This window comes from Branchiostoma lanceolatum, chromosome 3 (genome assembly GCF_035083965.1).
Source record: "Branchiostoma lanceolatum isolate klBraLanc5 chromosome 3, klBraLanc5.hap2, whole genome shotgun sequence".
Classification (NCBI taxonomy): domain Eukaryota; kingdom Metazoa; phylum Chordata; class Leptocardii; order Amphioxiformes; family Branchiostomatidae; genus Branchiostoma; species Branchiostoma lanceolatum.
In genome coordinates, this window is record NC_089724.1 from 32,179,321 (window position 1) to 32,202,283 (window position 22,963).

The 22,963-nt window shown below is 42.9% G+C and overlaps 2 protein-coding genes across 3 annotated transcripts in view; one reads left to right on the forward strand and one right to left on the reverse strand.

The window, feature by feature from the left end:
• The window catches only part of LOC136431439 (cilia- and flagella-associated protein 43-like), a 75,685-nt gene extending 63,272 nt beyond the window's left edge, over nt 1-12,413 (forward strand). For both annotated transcript variants that reach the window (XM_066422812.1, XM_066422813.1), the window contains 9 exons: nt 574-857; nt 6,995-7,214; nt 7,947-8,059; nt 8,819-8,978; nt 9,348-9,421; nt 9,616-9,706; nt 10,139-10,219; nt 10,724-10,877; nt 11,512-12,413. In XM_066422812.1, coding sequence (XP_066278909.1) covers nt 574-857; nt 6,995-7,214; nt 7,947-8,059; nt 8,819-8,978; nt 9,348-9,421; nt 9,616-9,706; nt 10,139-10,219; nt 10,724-10,877; nt 11,512-11,681 — 1,347 coding nt within the window. In that variant the 3' untranslated portion in view covers nt 11,682-12,413. The remainder of the gene's footprint in view (nt 1-573; nt 858-6,994; nt 7,215-7,946; nt 8,060-8,818; nt 8,979-9,347; nt 9,422-9,615; nt 9,707-10,138; nt 10,220-10,723; nt 10,878-11,511) is intronic.
• A 4,218-nt stretch (nt 12,414-16,631) lies between these two features.
• Nucleotides 16,632-21,800, reverse strand: LOC136431449 (ADP/ATP translocase 3-like). The gene is made up of 3 exons (XM_066422822.1): nt 21,583-21,800; nt 18,581-18,714; nt 16,632-17,347 (listed from the first exon to the last, which is right to left on the reverse strand). Exons 1-3 carry the CDS (start codon nt 21,787-21,789, stop codon nt 16,699-16,701), a joined length of 990 nt encoding a protein of 329 aa, XP_066278919.1. The 5' UTR covers nt 21,790-21,800; the 3' UTR covers nt 16,632-16,698.
• Between the last annotated feature and the right edge of the window lie 1,163 nt (nt 21,801-22,963).

Here is a 22,963-nt window from a genome sequence, read left to right on the forward strand (position 1 = left end):
AGGAGGAGCTGTAGATTGTACAATGTGAAATTATTACTGACTTGTGGTTGTCCCTGTAGGAGGAGTTGTAGATTGTACATGTGGAGTTGTTACTGACTTGTGGTTGTCCCTGTAGGAGGAGTAAGTGTAGATAATGTACATGTGAAGTTATTACTGACTTGTGGTTGTCCCTGTAGGAGGAGTTGTAGATTGTACATGTGGAGTTGTTACTGACTTGTGGTTGTCCCTGTAGGAGGAGTTGTAGATTGTACATGTGGAGTTGTTACTGACTTGTGGTTGTCCCTGTAGGAGGAGTTGTAGATTGTACATGTGGAGTTGTTACTGACTTGTGGTTGTCCCTGTAGGAGGAGTAAGTGTAGATAATGTACATGTGAAGTTATTACTGACTTGTGGTTGTCCCTGTAGGAGGAGTTGTAGATTGTACATGTGGAGTTGTTACTGACTTGTGGTTGTCCCTGTAGGAGGAGTTGTAGATTGTACATGTGGAGTGGTTACTGACTTGTGGTTGTCCCTGTAGGAGGAGTTGTAGATTGTACATGTGGAGTTGTCACTGACTTGTGGTTGTCCCTGCAGGAGGAGTTGAAGATTGTGCGTCTGGAGTTGCTGATACTTGCGGAAGAGGAACTGGCATGTCGTGAGGAGGAGCTCTATCGTCTCCTAGACGTCAAAAAGGCTGCCAAAGTCGAGGCCGCAGCTCGTCTGCAGGAAGCAAGGGGCGCTGTTGAACACTTCCGAGAAGAGTATGAGAATATTGTGGCTGAGGATAAGGTGATGGATCGAGCTTTCAAGAAAGACTTTGCAGACGTTCCCGCCCATCTTCAAGACCCACTCTACAGGGCCTTTAAGAGGAGACCCAGGTGAGGATAATCAGAAGTTGATGACTTAACAATTATAAACAGACTTCCGAAAATAATTTCATCAGGTTGGTAGAACATAGGATATTTGGAGTTTCTTTTTTCACAATCAGGAATCTCGTTTCGGTGTCTGTCAGACACCTTCTTCAGAGCTTCTGACAGGAGTACTGCTTCTCACCGCTATACATTAGCCAATGTAGGTGGCGCTTTTGTAGCAAGAACGCAATCCCAAACGTGGCTGAGCTTGTATCCCCCCTACGTGACCAGAGAGACAAGGCTGAGCTTGTATCCCCCCTACGTGACCAGAGAGACAAGGCAAAGAGAAAATTCCTACTTGCAAGGACTCGCCGGTCGAAAGAGACTTGGAGACAACTAAACGCAAGCTTAAACGAGTCATATAAGTGTGATGAACTTGCCTTCACACAACAGCAAATAGAAGACCTTGAGAAAGCTGACAAGAGAGGTGACCACACCTCCACCTGGAAAAATTATCAACTCTCTCTCCAGCCAGGACAGAAGAACCAACCACAAGGTCAAGAAGCGAGATGGATCAGCCCCATCTAGTGACAACGAGCTTCTCTCCGAATGGAGGCAGTACTTCTCAGACTTACTGAACAATGACAGTGGACCACAAACCTCTGTTCTCCACCACCAGCTGCCCAGGACCTGCTCATCTGTGTCAAACCACCCACACTAGAGGAGACAGTCAAGGCCATCAACAGCATGAAGAACAACAAAGCTGCAGGTCTGGACTGTGCGATCACTGCAGAAGCCCTGCGAGGGGGTGGAGACATAATGGCAAGCACAATACATGCATTCTGTAAAGAAGTTTTTGAAACACTCTCCCCACCTGAGCAATGGACAACAAATGTCATCGTTCCCTTACCAAAGAAAGGGGACCTCAGCCTCATGACCAACTATAGAGGGATTACCTTGATGTCCATAGCTGCCAAGGTCTATAATAAGATACTCTTGAGGAGGATAAAAGACCATGTTGACCCAGTCCTGAGGAAAAACCAGGCCGGCTTCCGCCAAGGCAGAAGCTGCGCCCAGCAAACACACATTCTCCGCAGAATCATCGAAGCTTACCAAACCCACCAACTGCCACTTGTTGTCACGTTCATAGACTTCAAGAAAGCATTCGATTCTATCGCTAGAAATGTCATGTTTGCTGTTCTTCGTCACTACGGTATCCCGTCTGTCATTGTAAATGCAATTAGTGTACTCTACAACAACTCAAGAAGTGCTGTTATGGTGGATGGTAGCATCTCCGAACCATTCCAAGTCACCACAGGGGTGCTGCAAGGGGACGTTCTCGCCCCCTTTTTGTTCATTGTGCTCATTGACTTTCTGATGACTAAATCAACTGAAGACACCGACTCTGGTATAGTTACCCATCCTCGCCAATCTAGAAGGTACCCAGCTAAAACCTTGAACGACCTAGATTTCGCCGATGATATCGCCCTGCTCGAGTCTTCTGTACCCAAAGCACAGGCACAACTTACCAGTACTGTTGCTGCAGGAAAGCAGCTTGGGCTCGTCATCAGTGTCCCAAAGACTGAGTACATGACCTTTAACTGCAGTCCAACTGGAAGTGTATGGTCAGCCTATTAAACATGTATCAAACTTTAGATACCTCGGATCCATGATGGCATCCAGTAAGAACGATCTCTCTAGGCGAAAGGCACTTGCATGGGCTGCATTCTGGAAACTGGAAAAGATCTGGAAAAGTCCATCTTTCCCCACCTCCACCAAAATCAAGCTCTTTGATGTCACATGTGTGTCAGTGCTCCTCTATGGATGTGAATCCTGGGTACTGTCACTTGATATGGAGAACAAAATAAATGCATTCGCCACATCCTGCTATAGAGTCATGCTGAACATTAAGCGCCTTGATCGTGTGAGTAACGCACGAATATACAAGTCAACAAACACCCAGCCTCTCATCAACAGAGTCAGACAGCGACAACTGGGCTTTATTGGGCACGCCCTCAGGCTGCCCACAGAGGAGCCACTCAAGACATACGCCCTCTACATCCCGACACATGGCAGAAGGCGACCAGGACGTCAGAAAACGAGCTACTTGACCTACATCCAGAACCTGCTTGGGGATGCTGAAGGTGACCTGAGCCCAGAGGCTATCACCGAGATGGCTACTGACCGGCAGACATGGAGAAGGCGTGTGATCGGCCGCTGCACGACCGACCGATGATGATGATGATGATGATGATGTATCCCCCCTCGTCTCGGTTCATCACTGGTGATGACTTCCTGATTCATACTGCCTCCTTAATCCAATGGATGCGTCACCGAAGAACAAAATAAATGCTTGTATCCTACTGCAGAAAACGTACCAAGAATTTACTGCACACCGAAGATACATAAACCAGAATATCCTTTGTGCCCCATAGTCGAGTACACAGGGTCCATAGGATATAACACGTCGAGAGCCCTAGCTGACCTGTTAGCACCGCTGGTTGGGAAGCCGGTACACCACATCAAGAACTCAAAAAATATTGCAGAAGAAATGTCAACCATTCTGATAGAAGAAAATGACACATGATGTGGTGTCTCTCTTCACTAACACTCCTATCCCAGAAACACTTAACATCATTAGAAGCTTAAGAAGGCTCCAGGAAGACAAGGATTTAAAGAATCGGACCAACTAACAAGTAAATGGCATTTTCGAACTGCTGTCTTTCATTGTTACAACTATGTACAACTACGTACTTCAGTTTCAGGGGTAACATCTACCAGCAGAAGTTTGGTACAGCCATGGGTAGCCCTGTGTCCCCTGTGTTGGCCAACCTGTTTATGGAGTGGCTGGAACAACAAGCCATGGCCACGGTACCAGTCACATGCAGACCAAAACTGTTGAAAAGATATGTTGACGATGTTATGGAAGTTGTTAAGAGGGGAGCCCAGCAGGAGCTCACAGACCACCCAAACAACACTGACCCCACTGGGAACATACAGTTCACCTATGAAGAGGAGGAGAAGAAAGGAACACTGCCTTTCCTCGACACCCCGTTAGTAACGTAAGGGGGACGGCTCAGTGAAACTTCTGGTGTACAGGAAGAGCACACATACAGACCAGTATCTAAACTTCCAGTCCCACCACCCACAGCACCAAAAGCTGGGAGTTATCCGCACCTTAATGGACCGTTGTAACGCAGTAGTCACAGAGGACCTGAGAATAAAGAACTAGAGACACAGCACATAAAAAGGGCCCTCATGCGTTGCGGCTACCCGGAATGGACTTTCCAGAAAGTGGAGCAAAAGAGGAGATGCAAACAGAAAGAAAAGACCAAGAACTCGAAGCAGCAAGAGGAGAAGGCAAGAGCCATGGTGACCATCCCTTACATTAAAGGAGTCACAGAGCCACTGGAAAGGATGTTCAGAAAACATAATGTAGCCACTGCGGTAAGCCCTAAAACAACTCTGAGAACCCTGTTGGTGCATCCCAAGGACAAGTTTAATGATGACCTAGTCAAAACAGACTACTGTATGTGTACAAGATCCCATACGCAAGCTGCGAGGAAGTATACATTGGGGAAACAGGCAGGACCCTTGGAACTAGGCTCAAGGAACACCAAAAGGAAGCTAACAACATTGATGCGGTCAAGTACACCAGATCCCAGAAAAGACAGGCACAACAAAAAGAGAAGATGTCTGCAGTCACGGACCATATTTCTAGAAACAACTGCTCATTGACTGGGAGGGGGCCAAAGTAATAGACAGAGATAGTAACAGACACATCCATAAATAGTAACAGACGCATCCGTTGGATTAAGGAGGCAGTGTGGATCAAAAAGTCATCACCAGTGATAAACCGAGACGAGAGGGGGATACAAGCTCAGCCATGTTTGGGATTGCATTCTCGCCACAAAAGCGCCACCTACATCGGCTACTTATAGCGGTGAGAAGCAGTACTCCAGTCAGAAGCTCTGAAGAAGGTGTATGACAGACACCGAAACCTCAGCAGGTGAGATTCCTGGTTGTGAAAAAAGAAATTCCAAATATCCTATAAACAGACTGTGTTGTGTGTAGATCAATTCACAGTACTACTGGAACCTATCAGCCCGCTACATGCAATGTTTCAAGGAAAAAATATCATGACCAAGGCCTAGGAAATTTAAGAACAGTTGTGTTTTTAATTCAGTCCTGAAAAATGTTTTTTTAGATTTAGGCCAAAGTGATCCAACAAATATAGTTTAACTATAATGTAAAACTGAAGTACATATAGGATGCTGGTATTTTCAACATCATAATCGTAACTAGAGTTCCACGAACACATTATCTTCGCCAAATAATCAAGGCTCATTATGGAGAGTGATTGATATTTACGTGCTTATCACCCCCTGCAAATTTGATCATGCACCATACCATTTGGAAGTTATGATGGGGCGAATGAGTCCAGTCTAGATGGGGTTAAAAATTATTTGGTGGTACAGGACTAGTATATGTGTAGAGTGTGCTGATACAAATGTATATCTTATAACTGGTCATGAAAAAATATGAGTATGTTGATATTATATGGGCCACAAAGGTTCGATATTGCAGTGTTGTAAGTTGAAAGTGATGATGAAATGGTACGGTCAATATATATGAATAGAATAAATCTTTATTCCATATCATACACATTTTGAAAGACATAGTACATGTACATGTGACTTTTCCGCACCTACATGTAGCAGTGGTGCAGTTTTGGTACAGTGTACTCTCCAAGCAGAGGAGTGGGTCTGGCTGGTTTTTGACGTGTTTTTAGGTGTTTTTGTCAGGCTTTCTATTTTGTCCCCTTTTCATTATGTCGCCAATCATGGTGAACAAAAATGCCTAAACTGAATGCGTTAAAAACCAGCAGGACCCACACCTCTGTTTGCAGGATAGTTTATCTATTTGACCTACATGTAAGTTTATGCAAGGCTATCTGGTTGCATGACCTGACAGTCCCATGTCCGATTATGAAATGCAGTGGGTTAACAAACTTTCCTTTCTAATTATGCAAATTAGCTCCTGATTTGCATAATTAGTCATTGATTATGTAAAGCACCATCTGAGCTCTGTAAATACCAAATATCACGACGATCTGTCGACCCCTTCTCAAGTTATTCATGTCCGAATGTCAAAACAAAAACACCCACTGCAGTTCTTAACAAGCCACTAGGGGGCCCAAATTTACAGAACTTACTTTCTGTGGCATGAACTATCTACCACACAAAAATCATGACCATAGCACTTTCAGAAAATATGCCTCCAAATTTTGAAGCTCTGTTGCAGTACCTTAGATGCCCGCTAGAAGGCCCATTATCGAACTTGACCTTCCTTTCTGTAAACCCTACCCATCCACGAGATATCATACAGATCCATCAACAGCTTCTTGAGTTATGCTGGCGACATACAAATACACATCCACACAAAGCCCGCTGCAGTACCGACGGAAAATACAAGGGGAACCATTTTTGAACTTGACCTCCGTTTCCACAACATCTACACACCTGCAAAAAATCATGAAGATCCATCAACGTTTCCGTCACTTTTTTTGCCTACATACAAACACAAAAAAATGCAAAGTCCGCTGCAGTACTGTTGAAAAACGCAAGGTGAACCATTTTCAAACTTGACCTTCCTTTGCACAACCACTACACACCTACTGAAAATCATAAAGATTCATGGAAGCTTTCTTGAGTTATGCCCATGACATACATTCAGACCCACCCAACAGATTTTTCAACCGAAAACATAATCTTCTCCGAGTACAAGTACTCGGTGAAGATAATTATACATTGTACAAGCATATTACTGAACAAAGAATTACAATGATTATCATGTTTACTACACATTCTTACATAACTGTTTAAAGCCTTACTCTGTTAACAGTGAGTGAAATGCGGGAAATCTGTCTGAATTTCATCACTCGGATGTCAGATAAAAAACTTTATGTCCATTTCCAGTTGACCCCCAGGCTAGGGTCGACAAGTTTTTCCTAGGGCTGGTCGGGTAACTGTAAACACAACATTTTTGAAACTTTAAGACAAACAGGATTGACTTGAGTGTGAGATATTTGCTCTTTCCTAACTTAGTGTAATACCACAGCAAGGTTGACTGATTCAATTTGGTTATTTCTGCTATCTTTTCAGGGTGCAGAGATTTCGTACCCAACTGGACCCGGCCACGGCGGCCGCCAACCCGTTTGCGGACCGCCCGCCGTCTGCCCGCGTGAGTCTACACTCGACACAGTCCTTGTACACCGCGCTGGATGAGTTTGACGGGCCTGTCAACATTCCTGACGGGATTGAGCCGTACGTTTGGCAGCGCCTGTGCGAGGCACGGAGAAACAAGGTGGAGAAGGAACAACAGGTAACTATGGGAGAAGCAACACACGTCGTTCCATCGTTTGACAGAATCTCGTGGCTAATGACAGACAAAAATAATGGCTAACCTTTCATGATCTTGACGGACAAAATTGCCATGTTTTCTACCAAAAACAACTGGTGCAGTGGCCATGGCCTTTTGGTAGAGTGTTTGCCTTGCATTCACAAGGTTGGGGGTTTAAACCCCGGCTGGGTCATGCTCAAGACTGACGGTAAAATGGTACAGACTGCTTTCTCTGTTTAGCATACAGCACTTTCGAGAAAGTATGGGAGTCGAACTCACTCACTTCCTGCTGTAGAGGCTTACATGGTTCAGTGCTTATTATGCACTAGGAAATGAGTGTAGTCGTGTCTAGCTCCCAAATTTATGATAGTATACACTTATCATAATAACTGAAGGTTCAGGTCCTTGTAGTTCTTTCCTTGTACCTGATTCCTTTGACTTACTGTAAATCTGTACATTTTCGTGGTGATTTTTTTGCAGTTATCGCAGTGGCCTCTCCACTGCAAAATCATGACACAGTGAATAGTCATTTCTGTTGTACATGTATTTACTACTTTAGAACAGTAACAGTTCTGTAACTCTGTAACTTTGCTACAGAATTGTTTCAACCGTGAACTTACAACACTGCAAAACCTGCTTTCCCCTCCTACCGCGATATGGACCCCCCACGAAAATAAACAAATTAACCTTCTTTCTTGTTGTGCGGACCTACAGGTGAAACAGAAGGCCCTGACGTTGGCGGAGATGAACGCCTTCCTGCAGAAGCGTACCGAGGAGGACGACAGACTGATGGATGATATCGATGACCTCATCACTTTACAGAACAAGTAAGTGTGGAACTGTTTTTGATAGGCCGATCCTGGCTGTCCATCACAATTAGCATTTCAACCAATGAGAGAATGGCAATTAGCAGTTCACCAATGAGAGAGTGGCTGTATGTCTGTCAAATATCTGTATTTTTATGTTTTTCTTTTATGTTTTGACGGATGTAGATGGGCTATGGGATCAGTCTATTGCCACTTGGTTTAAAGAAGGTCACCTGTAACCATGTGAGGTTTGATACTGTCCAATAAAGCTGTGAAAGGAAGTGTGACAGTACTGTACACTTTTGTCTGATCATGATATATGATGAATAAGTGCATATCTAGAGAGAGAGATAAATTCTACTTTGAAAATGATAATTGATCAAATTTTGGCATGTTGTGCATTGTTTTCATATTACATGATAGAGTACAGTTGTACCAAAAAAGTACCCGATAACTAGCTGAACATGTAACAATAGACCGATCCAATAGACCGATCCCATAGCCCCACCAAGCTCTGTCAAAGCGTAGAAATACAAAAGAAAAACATAAAAATGCAAATATTTGACAGACACTGAGCCATTGATCAAACTGCTTATTACCATGCTATCATTGGTTGAACTGCTAACTGTGATGGACAGTCAGGATTGGTCTATTTCTGCCCATGTTTTGCAATCGTTAACCCAACAACACAAAGCAGCAAACTCTACTGTAACAGTAACATTGCTTGTACTTTTTGCCTACCTTCTTTGATTGTTTCCTTCCTGCTGTCTTCCTCTTTAGATTGAGGGAAGATAAGATGCGGTGGATATTGAACCTGGAGGTTCAGTTCCTGTTGAAGCAGGGTCAGGTGGAGGTGGACTCTGGGCCCTTCATCCATGACTACAGTGACTCCATCCTCTTGCACAGGGGCGTCATTGAGGACCTCAACTCAAACATCAAGGTGAGGGAGAAAAAAATTCATCCTCACACTATCATTGTGGTGTCAAATGGCCGAGTGGCTAGGCTAGCGGAAACGAGATCAAGAGGTCACAGATTTGGTTTCTTTCGACTCAGGTGAAAGTTATGAGCTTTGGTTGGGGACGTCCTCTTGGATTGGATATAAAGCCAGAGGTCCCATGTTTGAGGAGAGCCACACCTCCCAGCAGTGGAAATTCTGGCCGTCCACTTGGAAAATCATTGGAAAATCAACAATAAAAAACAACTTGTGATGAATGTCAAATATTCATCTTCATTTAAAGTATCTTCTACATATACTATTGAATATCTTGAGAGTATTGAGTTTAAAATGAGTATGAATGTTGTTTTACAGACTTTGGGAGATGCCAAGTTGCAGATTATGGTAGAGAGTAAGGACTTCAGGAAGGGGATTCATCAGCTAGAGTGGTAAGTTATGTATCAATCAATGTCAATGAGCGATTGAAATCCTTTTTTTGAATAGGTGCACTGGTGCACCTCACCTAAAAATTTAGGTGTACAGACTGAAGAAAAGTTGGGTAAGAAAAGTAGAATGTCAGCAAAACGAGAAGAGCAATACCAACAACAAGAAACCTAAGCTGACAGACTGTTGTGTATTACAGGGAGAGAAGAAGAATGCAGATGCAGAAGTCAGACCTGGACACTAAGGCTCGAGACATCCAGATGTTCCGCATGACCAAAGACCTGCAAGTGGTAAGTAATTCGGATATTCCTGTAATAATATTCATTATTATTATTATTAGATATAGTCATTGCTGCTGGCTGTCATGATGCCCGTACGACCATTGAGGTCATGGGTCATGAGAGAGTGAGTGAGTGAGTGATAGACAAGGTAACAGTTACTCATGACAATCAACTGGATAGACTTTGGAAACAGACATTTCAGGTGGCATCCACTATGTTTTGTCAGTGACTCAAGGAACAATCTATGGTTCACCAGGTTTTTAATCAAAAGCTATAAATTTGAATGATATGTAAATGGAGAACAGGCAGTTCAAGATTGTCAAATTTTGTTATGTCAACAAAAGCAGGAAAAAACCTCTTTCATTCTCAGTTTCACCCCAGTCAATGTTTCAGCTTTGATCCTGTACTGAATGTATAACTAAGTATCTGCCCATTCCACAGTACCTGGGTGATGAGGACCATTCTGCAATGACAGCTCATCAGATCTCTGTACTGGAGCAGACCATCGCTTCACAGACAAAGGTAGGGAAAATCATCCTGAATTTACCGTCAAGCATTGGCGGCCCTCCAAAATTTATGGTTAAGGGTTGCCAGGATCCCCCCATGCAGACCCTCCTGGATTCACACTAGACAGTCGGCTAGTCAGAGCATGGAACAGCCAGGCCACATCAGATGAACAGGGTGGCAAGGTGGTCTTATGTTGACTTACAATGTTGAGTTGTGTCAGACTTTGATAGGTTGTTGACTTATCTAAAGGTTCTGTGTTCAAATCCCCAGCAGGCCCCAATGATGTGCCCTTGGAAAAGGCACTTAACACCTATTTCCCTACTCAACGCTGGCTTGGGACGTCCTCTTGGATGTGACATAAAGCCGGGGGCCTATGTTCAAGGAAAGTCACACCTTCAGCACGTTAAAGAACCATACAGTCCAGTCTTAAGCAGCAATACTTACTGTTTATGCTAAACAAACAAACAAACAAACGAAAGACCACTACTCAGTTGTCTTTGTTACCCAACATCATTACAGAACCACGAGAAGCGTGTGGAAGAGTACGAGAACCAGCTGAAGGAGCTAAAGAGGACGATCCGTCGAATGGAAGAACAGAACCGCGGGCTGGACAGGGAGCTGGAGGAACTCAACGTGTCCGTGTTTGAGAGGAAACACATCAATGAAGTCAACGGTAAGGGTATACATGTATGTCTGGATAGAGATTGCAATCTGCCAGAAACGCCGATTCCGCTGGTAGAAATTGTGATCAGAGTCTCTGTCGATAGAGATCATGACCTCTGCCAGTATGATCAGAGATTCCAAAGTTCCACTGTTAGATATCCTGATCTGTGTACGACTTTTTGTGGATATTCGCTTAAACAGACAGTCAGAACTTTTCGACTTTGATTCATGTCACTTAAGATCAATGTATTGACTAAGAAATTCAGAATTATAAATAGGAGACCACCCTTGCACATTCCTACAGTTGACAGAGACTCCACTTGCGATCTCTAACTATGTATGACATAATAATAAAAAAACTGTTTTGGTCCAAGATTATGGTTCATGACACCCTTTGGAATGAAATATGTTTAACTTACTTTCAAACCGAAGCCCAGTGATTCGGTTATTTCGGTACCAGACCTTAACCTAAACCTTTGGATTAGAATCCGGGCCTGAACTTGAACTTGGCTTTAGGTATGCATCCCTACAGTTTGACATTACCAATGGGCTCTGAACCCTAGCCTGCACTCATGTACATGTATAGGACTTAGTAACCTTGTAAAACCTGCAAATAATGATCAACGTCTTGCCCCACTCCACAGCTGACGTTCGTAGTGACGCAGCGGCAGAAAAGCGAATGGCCGACATTGTGCAGCGGAGGAAGCTTGTGGACCTAGCGAAAGCCCAGGCGCAGGAGGTAGCCGTACTTCGCGCGGAGGTGGAGAGACTGCGCATGAGAACCTTCCCTGCCTTGGTGCAGGTCGAGCACTGAGAAAGTAGTTTTACTGACGTGTATGTTCGTAGTAAACAGGTATCTCTCTGGACTCAGGTTCTGATTTGTTCTTCTTTCCAAGTGCCTTTCCTAATTTGGCGCAGTTGAGTGAGATACCCACTATAGACTCACCAATAGATTGCTTCCATCTTCTGATATAAAGACCGCAAAAGATTTATACTAGCAACACAGATAAGTGATACTTAGGATGAAATCTTTCACCATTACATACAAGAGTTTGCTGCTTTTGGGGAGCTTTTTGAGACACTCTTTGTCTCTTCTTCAACCCAATAGTCAGATCTGGTCTTGGAATTCTCTTGTCACGTGACTGATTATAAGTGTAGTATGTATATTGTGAAAAGCCCAGAAAGGACATGTACAGAATTTACAGTACTGTGTGCACATGTATATAACAGTATTTGAGTGCTTGAAAACATAAAATTCTTGAGCCAAAGTAACAGTACGTGTATGTGTATTGTACTGCTCATAGTAAACAAAACAATACATTTTTTTCATTGTTTCTGACTCATGTATTGTTGCTACATGTATGTGATTCAACAATTTTTATACTACCAAAACTTCTTGTTCACCTTACAAAGTATGAAGTCTGGTGATTGTTCAACACAATATATTGTTGGTGAAAGAATCAATGTAAATGTTAGATATCTATTTTCTATGTACAGCATAAACTCACTGGTTTATTTGAAAAAGAAATAAACATTCCACACTGTACATTTGGTGTCTGCAATCAATTTTGCAAACTTTGTTTGACTGTCCACAAGTAGGGATGCCTTGTTGTCAAAACTGCCTCAGAAGACCACTCAGGGGACCAAAAAAACCTGGTCTATGTGGATTCTTATGCTTGTGTTGTGTCAATGGGCAATTATCTAAGGGACCACCAAAAAGTGTAGCCTCCATAGCAGGCTCTCTGGGTCTTTTTTGGGGCTTATGATACACTTTTTGCATTGACTTCTTTTTGTACTGGGCCATTTGTGCAGCCAGCCCGTAACAATTAGGCCCAGTCATGTTCACTTTACAGGTTTGCCTGTACCTTTGTTACAAGATGAGTATTGTAGTGTACAGAAAATACACAGGAATTGTCCTGGTAATCTCTGTATACTACAAAACTTAACACTCAACTGGTATATAATCACCTGCCGACCTGATGAAACTATTCATACAGTGTATATAAACTACTCGGATCCACCCATGCCTAGATTGTAAAGCAGTTTGCAATTCCTACGAGTTGCATGAAAAATGTACAAAGCCCTGTGAAAATGTACAGATCTTATAAAAATGCACAAATCACTGAACAGAAACGAAAAACATTGAGAATCTTATGGAAAAAATAGTTTGCATTTATCAAAAAGACTGCGTTTTCCATAAAATTTGCATGTTATGCAGTGCTTTGCGTGGTTTTCCAAAGATTCCTGCATTTTTCCTACGATCCCACAGTTGATTCATTCGTTTTCACTGTGATTCCTGCATCTTTCATAAAATTGGTACAAATTTCATAAAATTTGTGCGAATCTTTCATGTTGTGGCCTGGCCGTGGCCAACCGAACATCTGGCACCCGTTCCTCTGCGGGAGGGGCCATTAGTTACAGACCCAGACAGTGGGATTTGTGTTACACAGACAGGCTGCGGCCGGGGCTGTGGCTTCTGGGCTGTGGCTATGCAGCCTGGGCACCTTTAGGATTTGCCTTATCTCCAAGCAGATCTTTCTGTTGGCAAAGCAGTATCCATTCCATGGGCAGAAACACCATGTACATGTATCTGCCAACTGGTTGGCTAATATGGATTAAGCATTTCTGCCCATGGATACTGCCTTGCCAACCGGAAGATCTGCTTGGACATGAGGACTTTGCCATGATTGAATCGTACTACTGATGACCAGTGCAATCGCCTAGTGGATAGAGTGTTCGCCTTGCATATGGTATGTCGTGAGTTTGAACCCCGACCGGGTCATACCAAACACTGCTTTCTCTGCTTAGCACTCAGCATTTGGGAAAGAGTATGGTGGTTAAACACACACCACTACCAGTGGACTAGCCCCCTGCTGTAGTGACTTGCACAAAGTTGTGTGCCCCAAGGGCTGCCAAAACGGAGATGTGCGCCGCCTTATGCACCTTCAGTGCAGGAAGGACTTAACTAACTGATGTCCCTGATCTGCATGGACAAGTCACACGGCAGGAATTTGTACAGAACTGGCAAAGGAAGATAACTAAATGATCGCAGTGGAAGGTGATACAAGGGGTATAAGTTTGGGCTACCTAGGATCTTGTTCAGGAAACCAAGAACTAGTGACACACCTGCTGTGTAATTGCACTCATCCGTCATCATTAATTTGCCCAAACCTGCTATAAACTTTCCAACTACTGAAAATGCATTCATGTTTGTGGTTATTTAATTTCATGGTAGGGACAAAGTGGAGTGTTGGTGGTGTTTTTTTGTTAGCGGGTTAAACACGTTGGTCGGCAGGCAGAAGTCATTTTAGTGCCTAATAGTGGTGGTTTTAAGTTTGCGGTGAAGAGGCTACCACGAATATGTAATGACAGTGAACTGAAATGCATTTACAGTATTGTCCCCATCACTAAGAACTGATAAGCCCTGAACTTCAACTTCTAGGTATCGGGCATCAGCCCAAAACCAGCCCAGCCGACAAGAGAATGTCAACATTTTATTCTTTCCCATCCCACAACTGCCAAATTTTTTGTACCATCAGCATAGGTTATTTACAGCTCCGCTACCACTAGTTTTCACACCACCACAAATGACACGCTTAGACTAAATATTCTTCACATTATCTATGACTGTAGCATTTTAACTGTCAACGTTTCATGCAGAAATCTGTCAGTTTACTCCCAAGGTTTGTTCCACCCATTACATATTAATGAAACTGTCTCACGCAGGGCATTGTGATCAAGAACATACTGAGGTGCCCTCTCACAATGTAGCTTCCCAAATTGCAGGTGTTCTGTTACTTGGAATACCAACAATTCTGCCATCTCTGTAGCCATGTACCAATTCTTGCTGCAGGTTTATGTGACATTCCCTTGATTTTAACAAGCATTTTCCATTGTAACAAGAAACACCTCACACATATTCACCGGTCTTAGTCAGGCAGGTGATTCAACTTGACAATAAAAGAAATACAGTGCAGGAGTAAACACAAAGCCACTGCTTTGGTTTAAGACCTTTATTATGTCATGCAAGTAAGCCAATAGAGATTCCTTTGTCTAAAACTTGGTTCTAGTGGTGATAAAAAGGTCAAGAGACACACAAACAACAGAGCCATGATTATTAAATAGCATCCCTCACATCAAGACAAGGTAGATGTCTACTTAAGACTTGTCCAACCATAATGATCCCTAATTGTACAACTCAATGATTCCTACATGTCAATCTGTTCAAGTTTTATGCCTGTACAGTGTGCTTTCAAAATGACCTATTTTTTCTTCTTCAGTTTTCAGAGCTTGACTATGATTCAGGGGATGAGGTAACAGATCACTCGATTTGGTGTTGTTGGAAACCTGTAAAATTAGTATCACTGAACCTGGAAAGATATCTTACAATATGTCAAGAGCCCCATATCAAGGACAGCTTGGCATCCTTTCTTAGATTTAACACACCAGGGTGCGAAATACCCGGTTGCGCACTCGCGCAGCGCAACAATATTTTGGTTGGCGCAACTTATCTCTTAACCCAGGTTGCGCGGTGCGCTACCTAAATTTTGGGCCGGAGAAATCAATTTTGCGGCAATTACTTGACGAAGTAGAAAATAATTGGACCAAGGAAGCTCACACACCCGTGTGGTGTGCACACACACTCGCTCTCAGTCTCCTAAATTTTCAAACCAAACGTATAAATCGACCCCCAACTAAACAAGTTAATAAAGTTACCGATACTTTTTCACTCGTTTGCATCCATAGTCAACCTGTTTTATTGTGCTTGAAACGCAAATTCGTCGGAAAGAGAGCGCGGCTTAGCGCTCGGCTCTTGGCCGCCATGTTTAGCCATGTTGAATTCATCGACTCTCGCTGGATATCGCGTGATTGCGCGAGAGTAATGACGTGAAATCTGCAGTACCAGCAACAACTGGCAGAGGGCAGTATTTGAGTTGCTGTGTATTTCTATGGGCGAAATGTTGCTAGTACTTTTTTGGGGGCAAAATTAAAAATTGCAGAAGTGGAGATGGAGCCACTTTACTAATAATAAGCAGGGATTTAAAAAAATCTTTACTTGGCAACAATGATTATAGAATAAACAAAGTTGTTAAAATGTTGTGACAGTGAGATAAAAACTGGATAATGACATAGACTATAATTGTATTTATCTTATGATTATAATACATGTATATCATTAATAACTCACCTGTGAATTTTTCAATTAAAAATATAGGTAATTTTATTCCGGGGGTACTTTTATTAGATTTTGAAAATATGCCCAGTAGCAACTTTTATGTGAGGGAAGAGAATAATGTGCAGGTACAAGTCCTATTGCAGTGTAACTATTGCAGTGTACCTCTTCCTAGAGCAGAAAAAGCAAAAAGTCTATGGGGGTTGAAAAAAGGATTTATTTGTACTATAAAAATAGCCGTGTTACACATGAATTGTATAAGTTTGTTTGTTGTGGGTTGTGGTGTTTTATTTACATTGTATATCATTGAATTTTATTTTGAAACAAAAACACAATTTTAAAAGAACCAGTTATATTGTTAAAGGCTATGTAATACTATGTACTTACAAAATATAATTTAAAGAAATCAGTGAATTTTAGGTGGGGCAACCTGAAATTCTGACGGGCAACCTAGCTTTCTACCCAGGTTGCACACCGTGCAACCTGGCTCAAAAAAGTATTTCGCACCCTGCACACTTTTATTAGACCTTAATTAAAATCCTTACAAATGGTGCAGTAAGATCAATGGAAGGATGCCAAGATATCCTTAATGTTAGCAAAGTACAGATTGTAAAGAGACCCTCACAGTGCTGTGTATAAATAGCACAGGTGCTGCATCTTAAAGGACCTTCTTGATCTCGTCATACAGAACGAGCACGAACGCACCGCCCATGCCACGGAGGACATTGGAGAAAGCACCCTTGAACAGAGCCGAGCCGCCCTCGTCCTTGATGATCTTCCGCCAGCAATCCAGGGTGTTCTTGTAAATCATCTCCTTCAGCCCGGACTGCATCATCATGCGCCGACGGACCGTGTCGAAGGGGTACGAGACTATGCCGGCACTCGTGGTCACCACCTGGGCGATCATCCACGACACCACGAACGGCGTATTCTTGGGGTCGGGCATCATGCCCTTGGCGGTGTCGAAGCAGCCAAAGTATGCGGCACGGTAGATGATGATGCCCTGGACCGACACGCTGAAGCCTCTGTACAGACCGTACAGGCCGTCAGACTTGTAGGTCGTCACCAGGCAGTTACCCAGGCCGCTGTACATCCTGTCGCCCGGGCCCTTACCGATATCGGCAGCCAGACGTGTACGGGCGAAGTCGAGCGGGTACACGAAGCACAGTGAGGTGGCACCAGCCGCACCACCGGAGGCCAGGTTACCGAAGAAGTAGCGCCAGAAACGCTTCTTGTCCACGCCACCCAGGAACAGCTGCTTGTACTTGTCTTTGAAAGCGAAGTTGAGAGCTTGTGTGGGGAAATATCTGGAAGAGAGTCACAAAATTCTTGTAAGTACGTACGCTTTTCTCAAAGAACCATGGGTCACAACATGTGCAACTAAGACCCCATTCATACTAAATCGAGCAAATCGCAAAGCGCCGAAATCGCCCTGAGTCGCATTCCCGTCACACCAGGGGTCGAATGAGCGCGAGTTGTAAAATCGCGTCCAAAAGCTTGATCAACGGCGGACACGTTAATCGATTGTTACCACCCTTACCGTTGTGTTCAATGACCTTCTTGTACTTCATCTTGAGGTTTTTCACCTTTAATAATGCGGCATTACTTCCATGTTTTCGCGTATTTGGCCAACTCAGGCAGTCGCCACTTCAGCGTACACGCTCTGGTTTTGGGGGGATCCCTTGAGTTTCTTCTGAATCGCCACATCCCCGAAGATGGCCATCAGTACATGCGTTTTTGTCATTCCATAGGCCAAAATCGCCGCCCGATTCTGACATATTTTCGCCGCATTCGGCGTAATATTCCAACAAGCTAGCCAAAACAAACATCGTATAATGAGCGGAAAGACTGAATTTGCAGATGACCCCTTGACCCATGACCGGGTCAATATGCAAAGTAGGCGCCCAAAGCACATCAAGGCGATTTTGAGCGTTCATACTAAGTCGGAATGCAGGCAAATTGCGAGTAAACCACCTCCGGAGGTGGTTTCGCGGCAATGCGATTCGGGCGATTTCAAATGCGATTTGGAGCGTTCATACTAAGCCACATTATCGCAATTTCGGCGATTTCAGCTATTAGGGCGATTTAGTATGAACGGGGTCTAACAGTCCATAATCATTAACAATGCACATGCCACAACTGTCTGGTTTGATTTTCTTCATGATTGGTTTGATTATACCCGAGAGATGTCTCTTTCAGACAATATCAGTCATTTTTGTGTGAAAATTGTGGGTGTTGGTTTCATTGTCAGGTAAAAATGCTCGATTCTGTGCATATTTTTCGACCGGGAAAAAATTCTACCTCTAAAATTTGAGAGAAGAGGTCAAATAAACTGAAACTTGGTTATTCATATAGCTAGGGGGATATCTTTCATTCCCATAATAAAGGTTTTTTTTGCTTCATAAGTATTTCTTGGAAGAGATGGTCGCTAGACTTGAAGGGGTTTACAGCCTTGAATTGAGCCAAAATAAACTGGGATCTACCCCCCTTAACAATGATGGGATGGAAAACCCCTTGTGTACAAAAAGAACGATTCCTACCTGATGACATTAGCCATGTTGCCACGCCAGAAGGACAGGAAGCCCTGCTCCTTGGGTATCCTCGTCACACAGTCCACAATGCCCGTGTACTTCTTGGCCCCAGCAGCTTCCATCTGCTTGGATGCATCTTGCACCTAGATGAAGACAGATCACAAACGATAAGTAATGGAAGAAACACAAGCTTAACATGCACCTTGAGTGTTACACTGCTATGTATAACTAAGTCTACTGTCCCAACAACATTTAATTTGACAGGATATTTGGTATGCCTGTCAGCTTGATAACATTTAACAATGAACATTTATTTACAGATTCTAATAAATTTTACCCCACAGGTGCATACAATAAGTGTGAACACAGCCACAATGCATGGAATCTGGGCCAATGGCCTGGACACAGGCTTTTTAATAAAGGTTGCACATATTCAAACACCATGTGACACAGTGCGAGATGGACAAAATCATTGTCTTCTAGTAAACCTCATGCAAAGTCTCATTAATATAAATGGCTGTTGTGATTTTCATATTCACACCATCTGCCATCTAACGGTTTTGTCACCAGTTATAAATAGAGAGGCCCTGGGAGCTGGCAAAGGGCAACCCTGCATACCAGAAATATGGTTCTGTTATGGCCATCTGAACTTAACTTGATAGTCCATACCAGCTTGGGTCAACCTAGTTTATAGAGGACACAGTGGTCACCTTCACAGCTTTGTTTCCGCCATTAAACTGGCATCTACCACAAGTACAGTACCTATATTGAACTTCAGAATTAAAAACCATACATAGGCACCCTTTAGAAATGATACTTTGACCTGTAACATCTAATACAAAACCAGTCCAACTTTTCAGAGAAGTTGCAACATGTGTTTTCCAACAAAGAGGGACGTTCTCTGAAAAAACAGCATTGTGAAGAAATCCAGGTTGATTCTTCATGTAAATACTAAATGGCCACTGATAATTAGATTCGAGGCTGTAACACAATACATTGTAAACAGCTGCCAGTGCACAGTTTGATGTCACTGAAACATTGTTTTTCTAATGACCCAAACACAAGGAAGGGGGGTGGGGGGGCAATCATCTGACTAGCTGGTTTCTTTCAAGTTTCATGGGCTGAGTATCCAACACTTGGTCTTTACGGAATAAATTTTGAACCCTCAAAAACAGACACAAAAAAAGGATTTCCTCTTCACAGTTTATTAAAGTACCTTTGAGCTTCGTGACCTTCAAAGCTGGGACAAAGGTCATTTTTCTGGAAATATTCAGCGGACAAAGTCCCGTCACTGATTCACAAACGCTAGTATATTTGACACATCCTTCCTTTACCTTACCAAGAGTCTTGCAGTGCTAGAATTTCTTGCTGTTCTCTACTGTTTCTATGTACATCCATGGTTAAGTATATCAGGTTAAATGTTTCAATTAAGTCTTTTCAATTCAGAGGATATTGTCTAATAGATTACAAAAATTCATATTGTCACCCTACAGTGCACTGAATTAATGTTGCATGCAATGTTGATGCTACTGTAAGTTAGGGTGGTTTTTATTTCGCGATAGGGAGAAAATGGAGTCTTTGCGGTAGTTTTAAGTTTGCGTTTGAAACATAAGTAGTGCTACAGACAAAGGTGGGCAAAACGTTTCGCGGTGGTTTTAAATTCGCGCTGTGAGTTCACCACGAAAACTGCGAACATAAAACCACCGCGAACATTCCTGCCTTTACAGTACTACAGTGAAACTGTTTTACCTTTATTGATTTTGAACCATTACCCTAATCATCCTTTGGACTTAAAATGTACCACGTGAGATGGATCAATACTATCAACATCCATCTGAACACAATGAACACTGTGCAAAGTTTTCACAGGAATTATTCACTGGACTGCCTTTATGGTCACCTACAAGTACAACATTACATGCTTCTTTTCCACGATACCATGTTAGTGGATCAAATACAATATAAACAAGGACATGAACCATAATTTGTGATACAATCGTTTCTTCCCTCCCCCTCCATTATGAAGTGATTTTTTTAAATGGATTTTTCAATCATAATGGGTACCTACTGGCTGAACTTCAAGGTGAATATTCAAGGTGAATATATAACTTTTGAGGCGACTGAACAAGGAATCCAAATGCAGGGATATCCTGGATGCTAAAAAAAGTAATTTAAGAGGAAAAATTAAACTGCAGAAAATGGTTATTCTTTTAAATTTCTCAGTTTGTTTGAGCGGAATGAAACAAGTAGATGACCTTGGCTCAGTGCTGCTGAACTTTTCCCACTACTTCCTACCGGAAGTACGTCAGAGGGCGAAATGGCGGCCCACGTGTGGACTGGATGTTCTATTAAACTTGTTCATTTTGGTACGGTAAAATAGCGTACAGCAAGTTCTGTATTCACCAGAAAACCGTACTACTGCTTATAAAAATGACATTTTGCTCAGAAATCGTCTAGGTCACGCTTTATTGAATATTCTGTCACTATGCAAATATGAAATCGCGTTGCGGCCATTTGACGAACGAGTCGCCATTTTTCATGCCGGCATATTCACATTTCTAACCGCTCACAAACGATAAGTTCACCTTCCTGCAACTCTATAACCCATTCCTGATGATCACAGTGGTATAGCGTCGGTTCCATCTCAGTTCTATGGCAACCTGGTAGAAGACAAAGGCGAAAATAATGGCGGGGCGGATTGTCTTTCAACCGGCGACCGGCGTCCCCTCACAGCTTAGGTTTCCATGTCGCCTGCTTGGCTTTAATACAGGGGTCACCCGCAAAGTCTTGACATACACGCTTCTTAGGGCAAATTTTCCAGTTGTATAGTCAATTCTACACGGAGTGCTTGAATAAGCGGTGAAGAAAGTGACTTTAGGGGGCCGAACTCGTCCGTATTTCGTAAAAATAACCTGGGACATTTGAAGGTCACATGACTGAAGCCATGCCGCCATGAAAAAAGCCGGGTGATGTCGCCCGGTTTAACCGTACTGAAAACCTAAGAAACTCACCTGCAGAAGCAACTTCACCCGCTCGATGGGGGCCACAGTCGTCTTAGCGATGGCCGCGGAGATACCACCGGCAAGGAAGTCCTTGAGGAAGCCGACAAGTTGATCCTGGGCCATGGTGCGTGTGTTTCGTGCTCCGCTGCTCGAAGTGTTCAGATTGCGAAAGGAAGGAGGGTGGCAAAGATGGCGAAGGGCAAACCGTGTCGTCATCGACCATGTGATCAGTCCATGGTTCTTCTACTTCTTCTGATTGGCTATAATATGAGATATGCCTACGTTTCGGTGAAATGGACCAATCGTGCCTAACTTTATAGTCTAGTAAGCCCTAAAATCGGACGACATCAACTTATCATTTTGATGGGGGTGTTAATCTTTAAAAATATCAATTCTGATACAAATCTAACTTATATCAAACAAAACAGTACGGATTAGTTTCTTATTTCAAAAATTTATCATTTGGGTCACCTTTTTCGAACCGCCTAAACTTAGACCAAAATGTTAAAGAAAACGTTCCCAGCTTTAGAATGTTGGTTTGGCCTTGTCTGATTGGTTGCGTAATCCAGGTGCGGTTGACCTAAATAGCACTGCACCTGTCAAACGCCTCCCATGTCTTGTTCAGCTCAAGGAGGTTTTATATCTATATAACCTCCTTGTCCAGCTGTACTGCACCTGAATACAACTGCAGAGGCTGAGAGGCCAATGAACACAAATGAGAGGAAGGGTGTATTGATTGAATTGAATTTGAAATAAGTCAGGCATTGACTAAAGCTATTTAAAGAAGATCTAAGAAGGCTGAACTCCAGGCTAGCATTTAGGATCATTGAGCAAGGATTTTCATTTACTGTACATGTGTATCAGTTACATTTTCGGGGTGGTTTAATGTCTACCAGAGTGTCTGCTGAGGCCACCACGAAATTGCTTGTCCTGTCCTCTACCCCATCTTTTCAACCTCGAACACAGTTTTTTCCCTACCAAGAAATTAAATCCCAGCAAACTTATGGTCATTTACAGTATGTATGATGCCTTTGCATCTAGGATCATCTAGTAAGGCCACAGCAAGTAAATTTTATGGATGACGTCCTCTGCAGACTCCAAATTTAGTGTGTGAATAAAATACAAGGCGTGCCAAAAAAAGCAAGATATCCACATTTTCAAACTTGAATGCCATAAAGCATACAAAAAGAATTGAAGGGATAAAACATGGTATTACAATGTTCAAGTTTTGTATCGCTGTATTAAATAAAACAGTAACTAACACTGATGTCAACATTAAAATCATTCTAAATTTAGACCCGGGTCTGTATAGCACATCAAAAACACAGAGCCAAGGTTTCCCGTACGCTGGGCACTGGAGTCTCTTGAGTCATGCGGCAGATTGACTGTG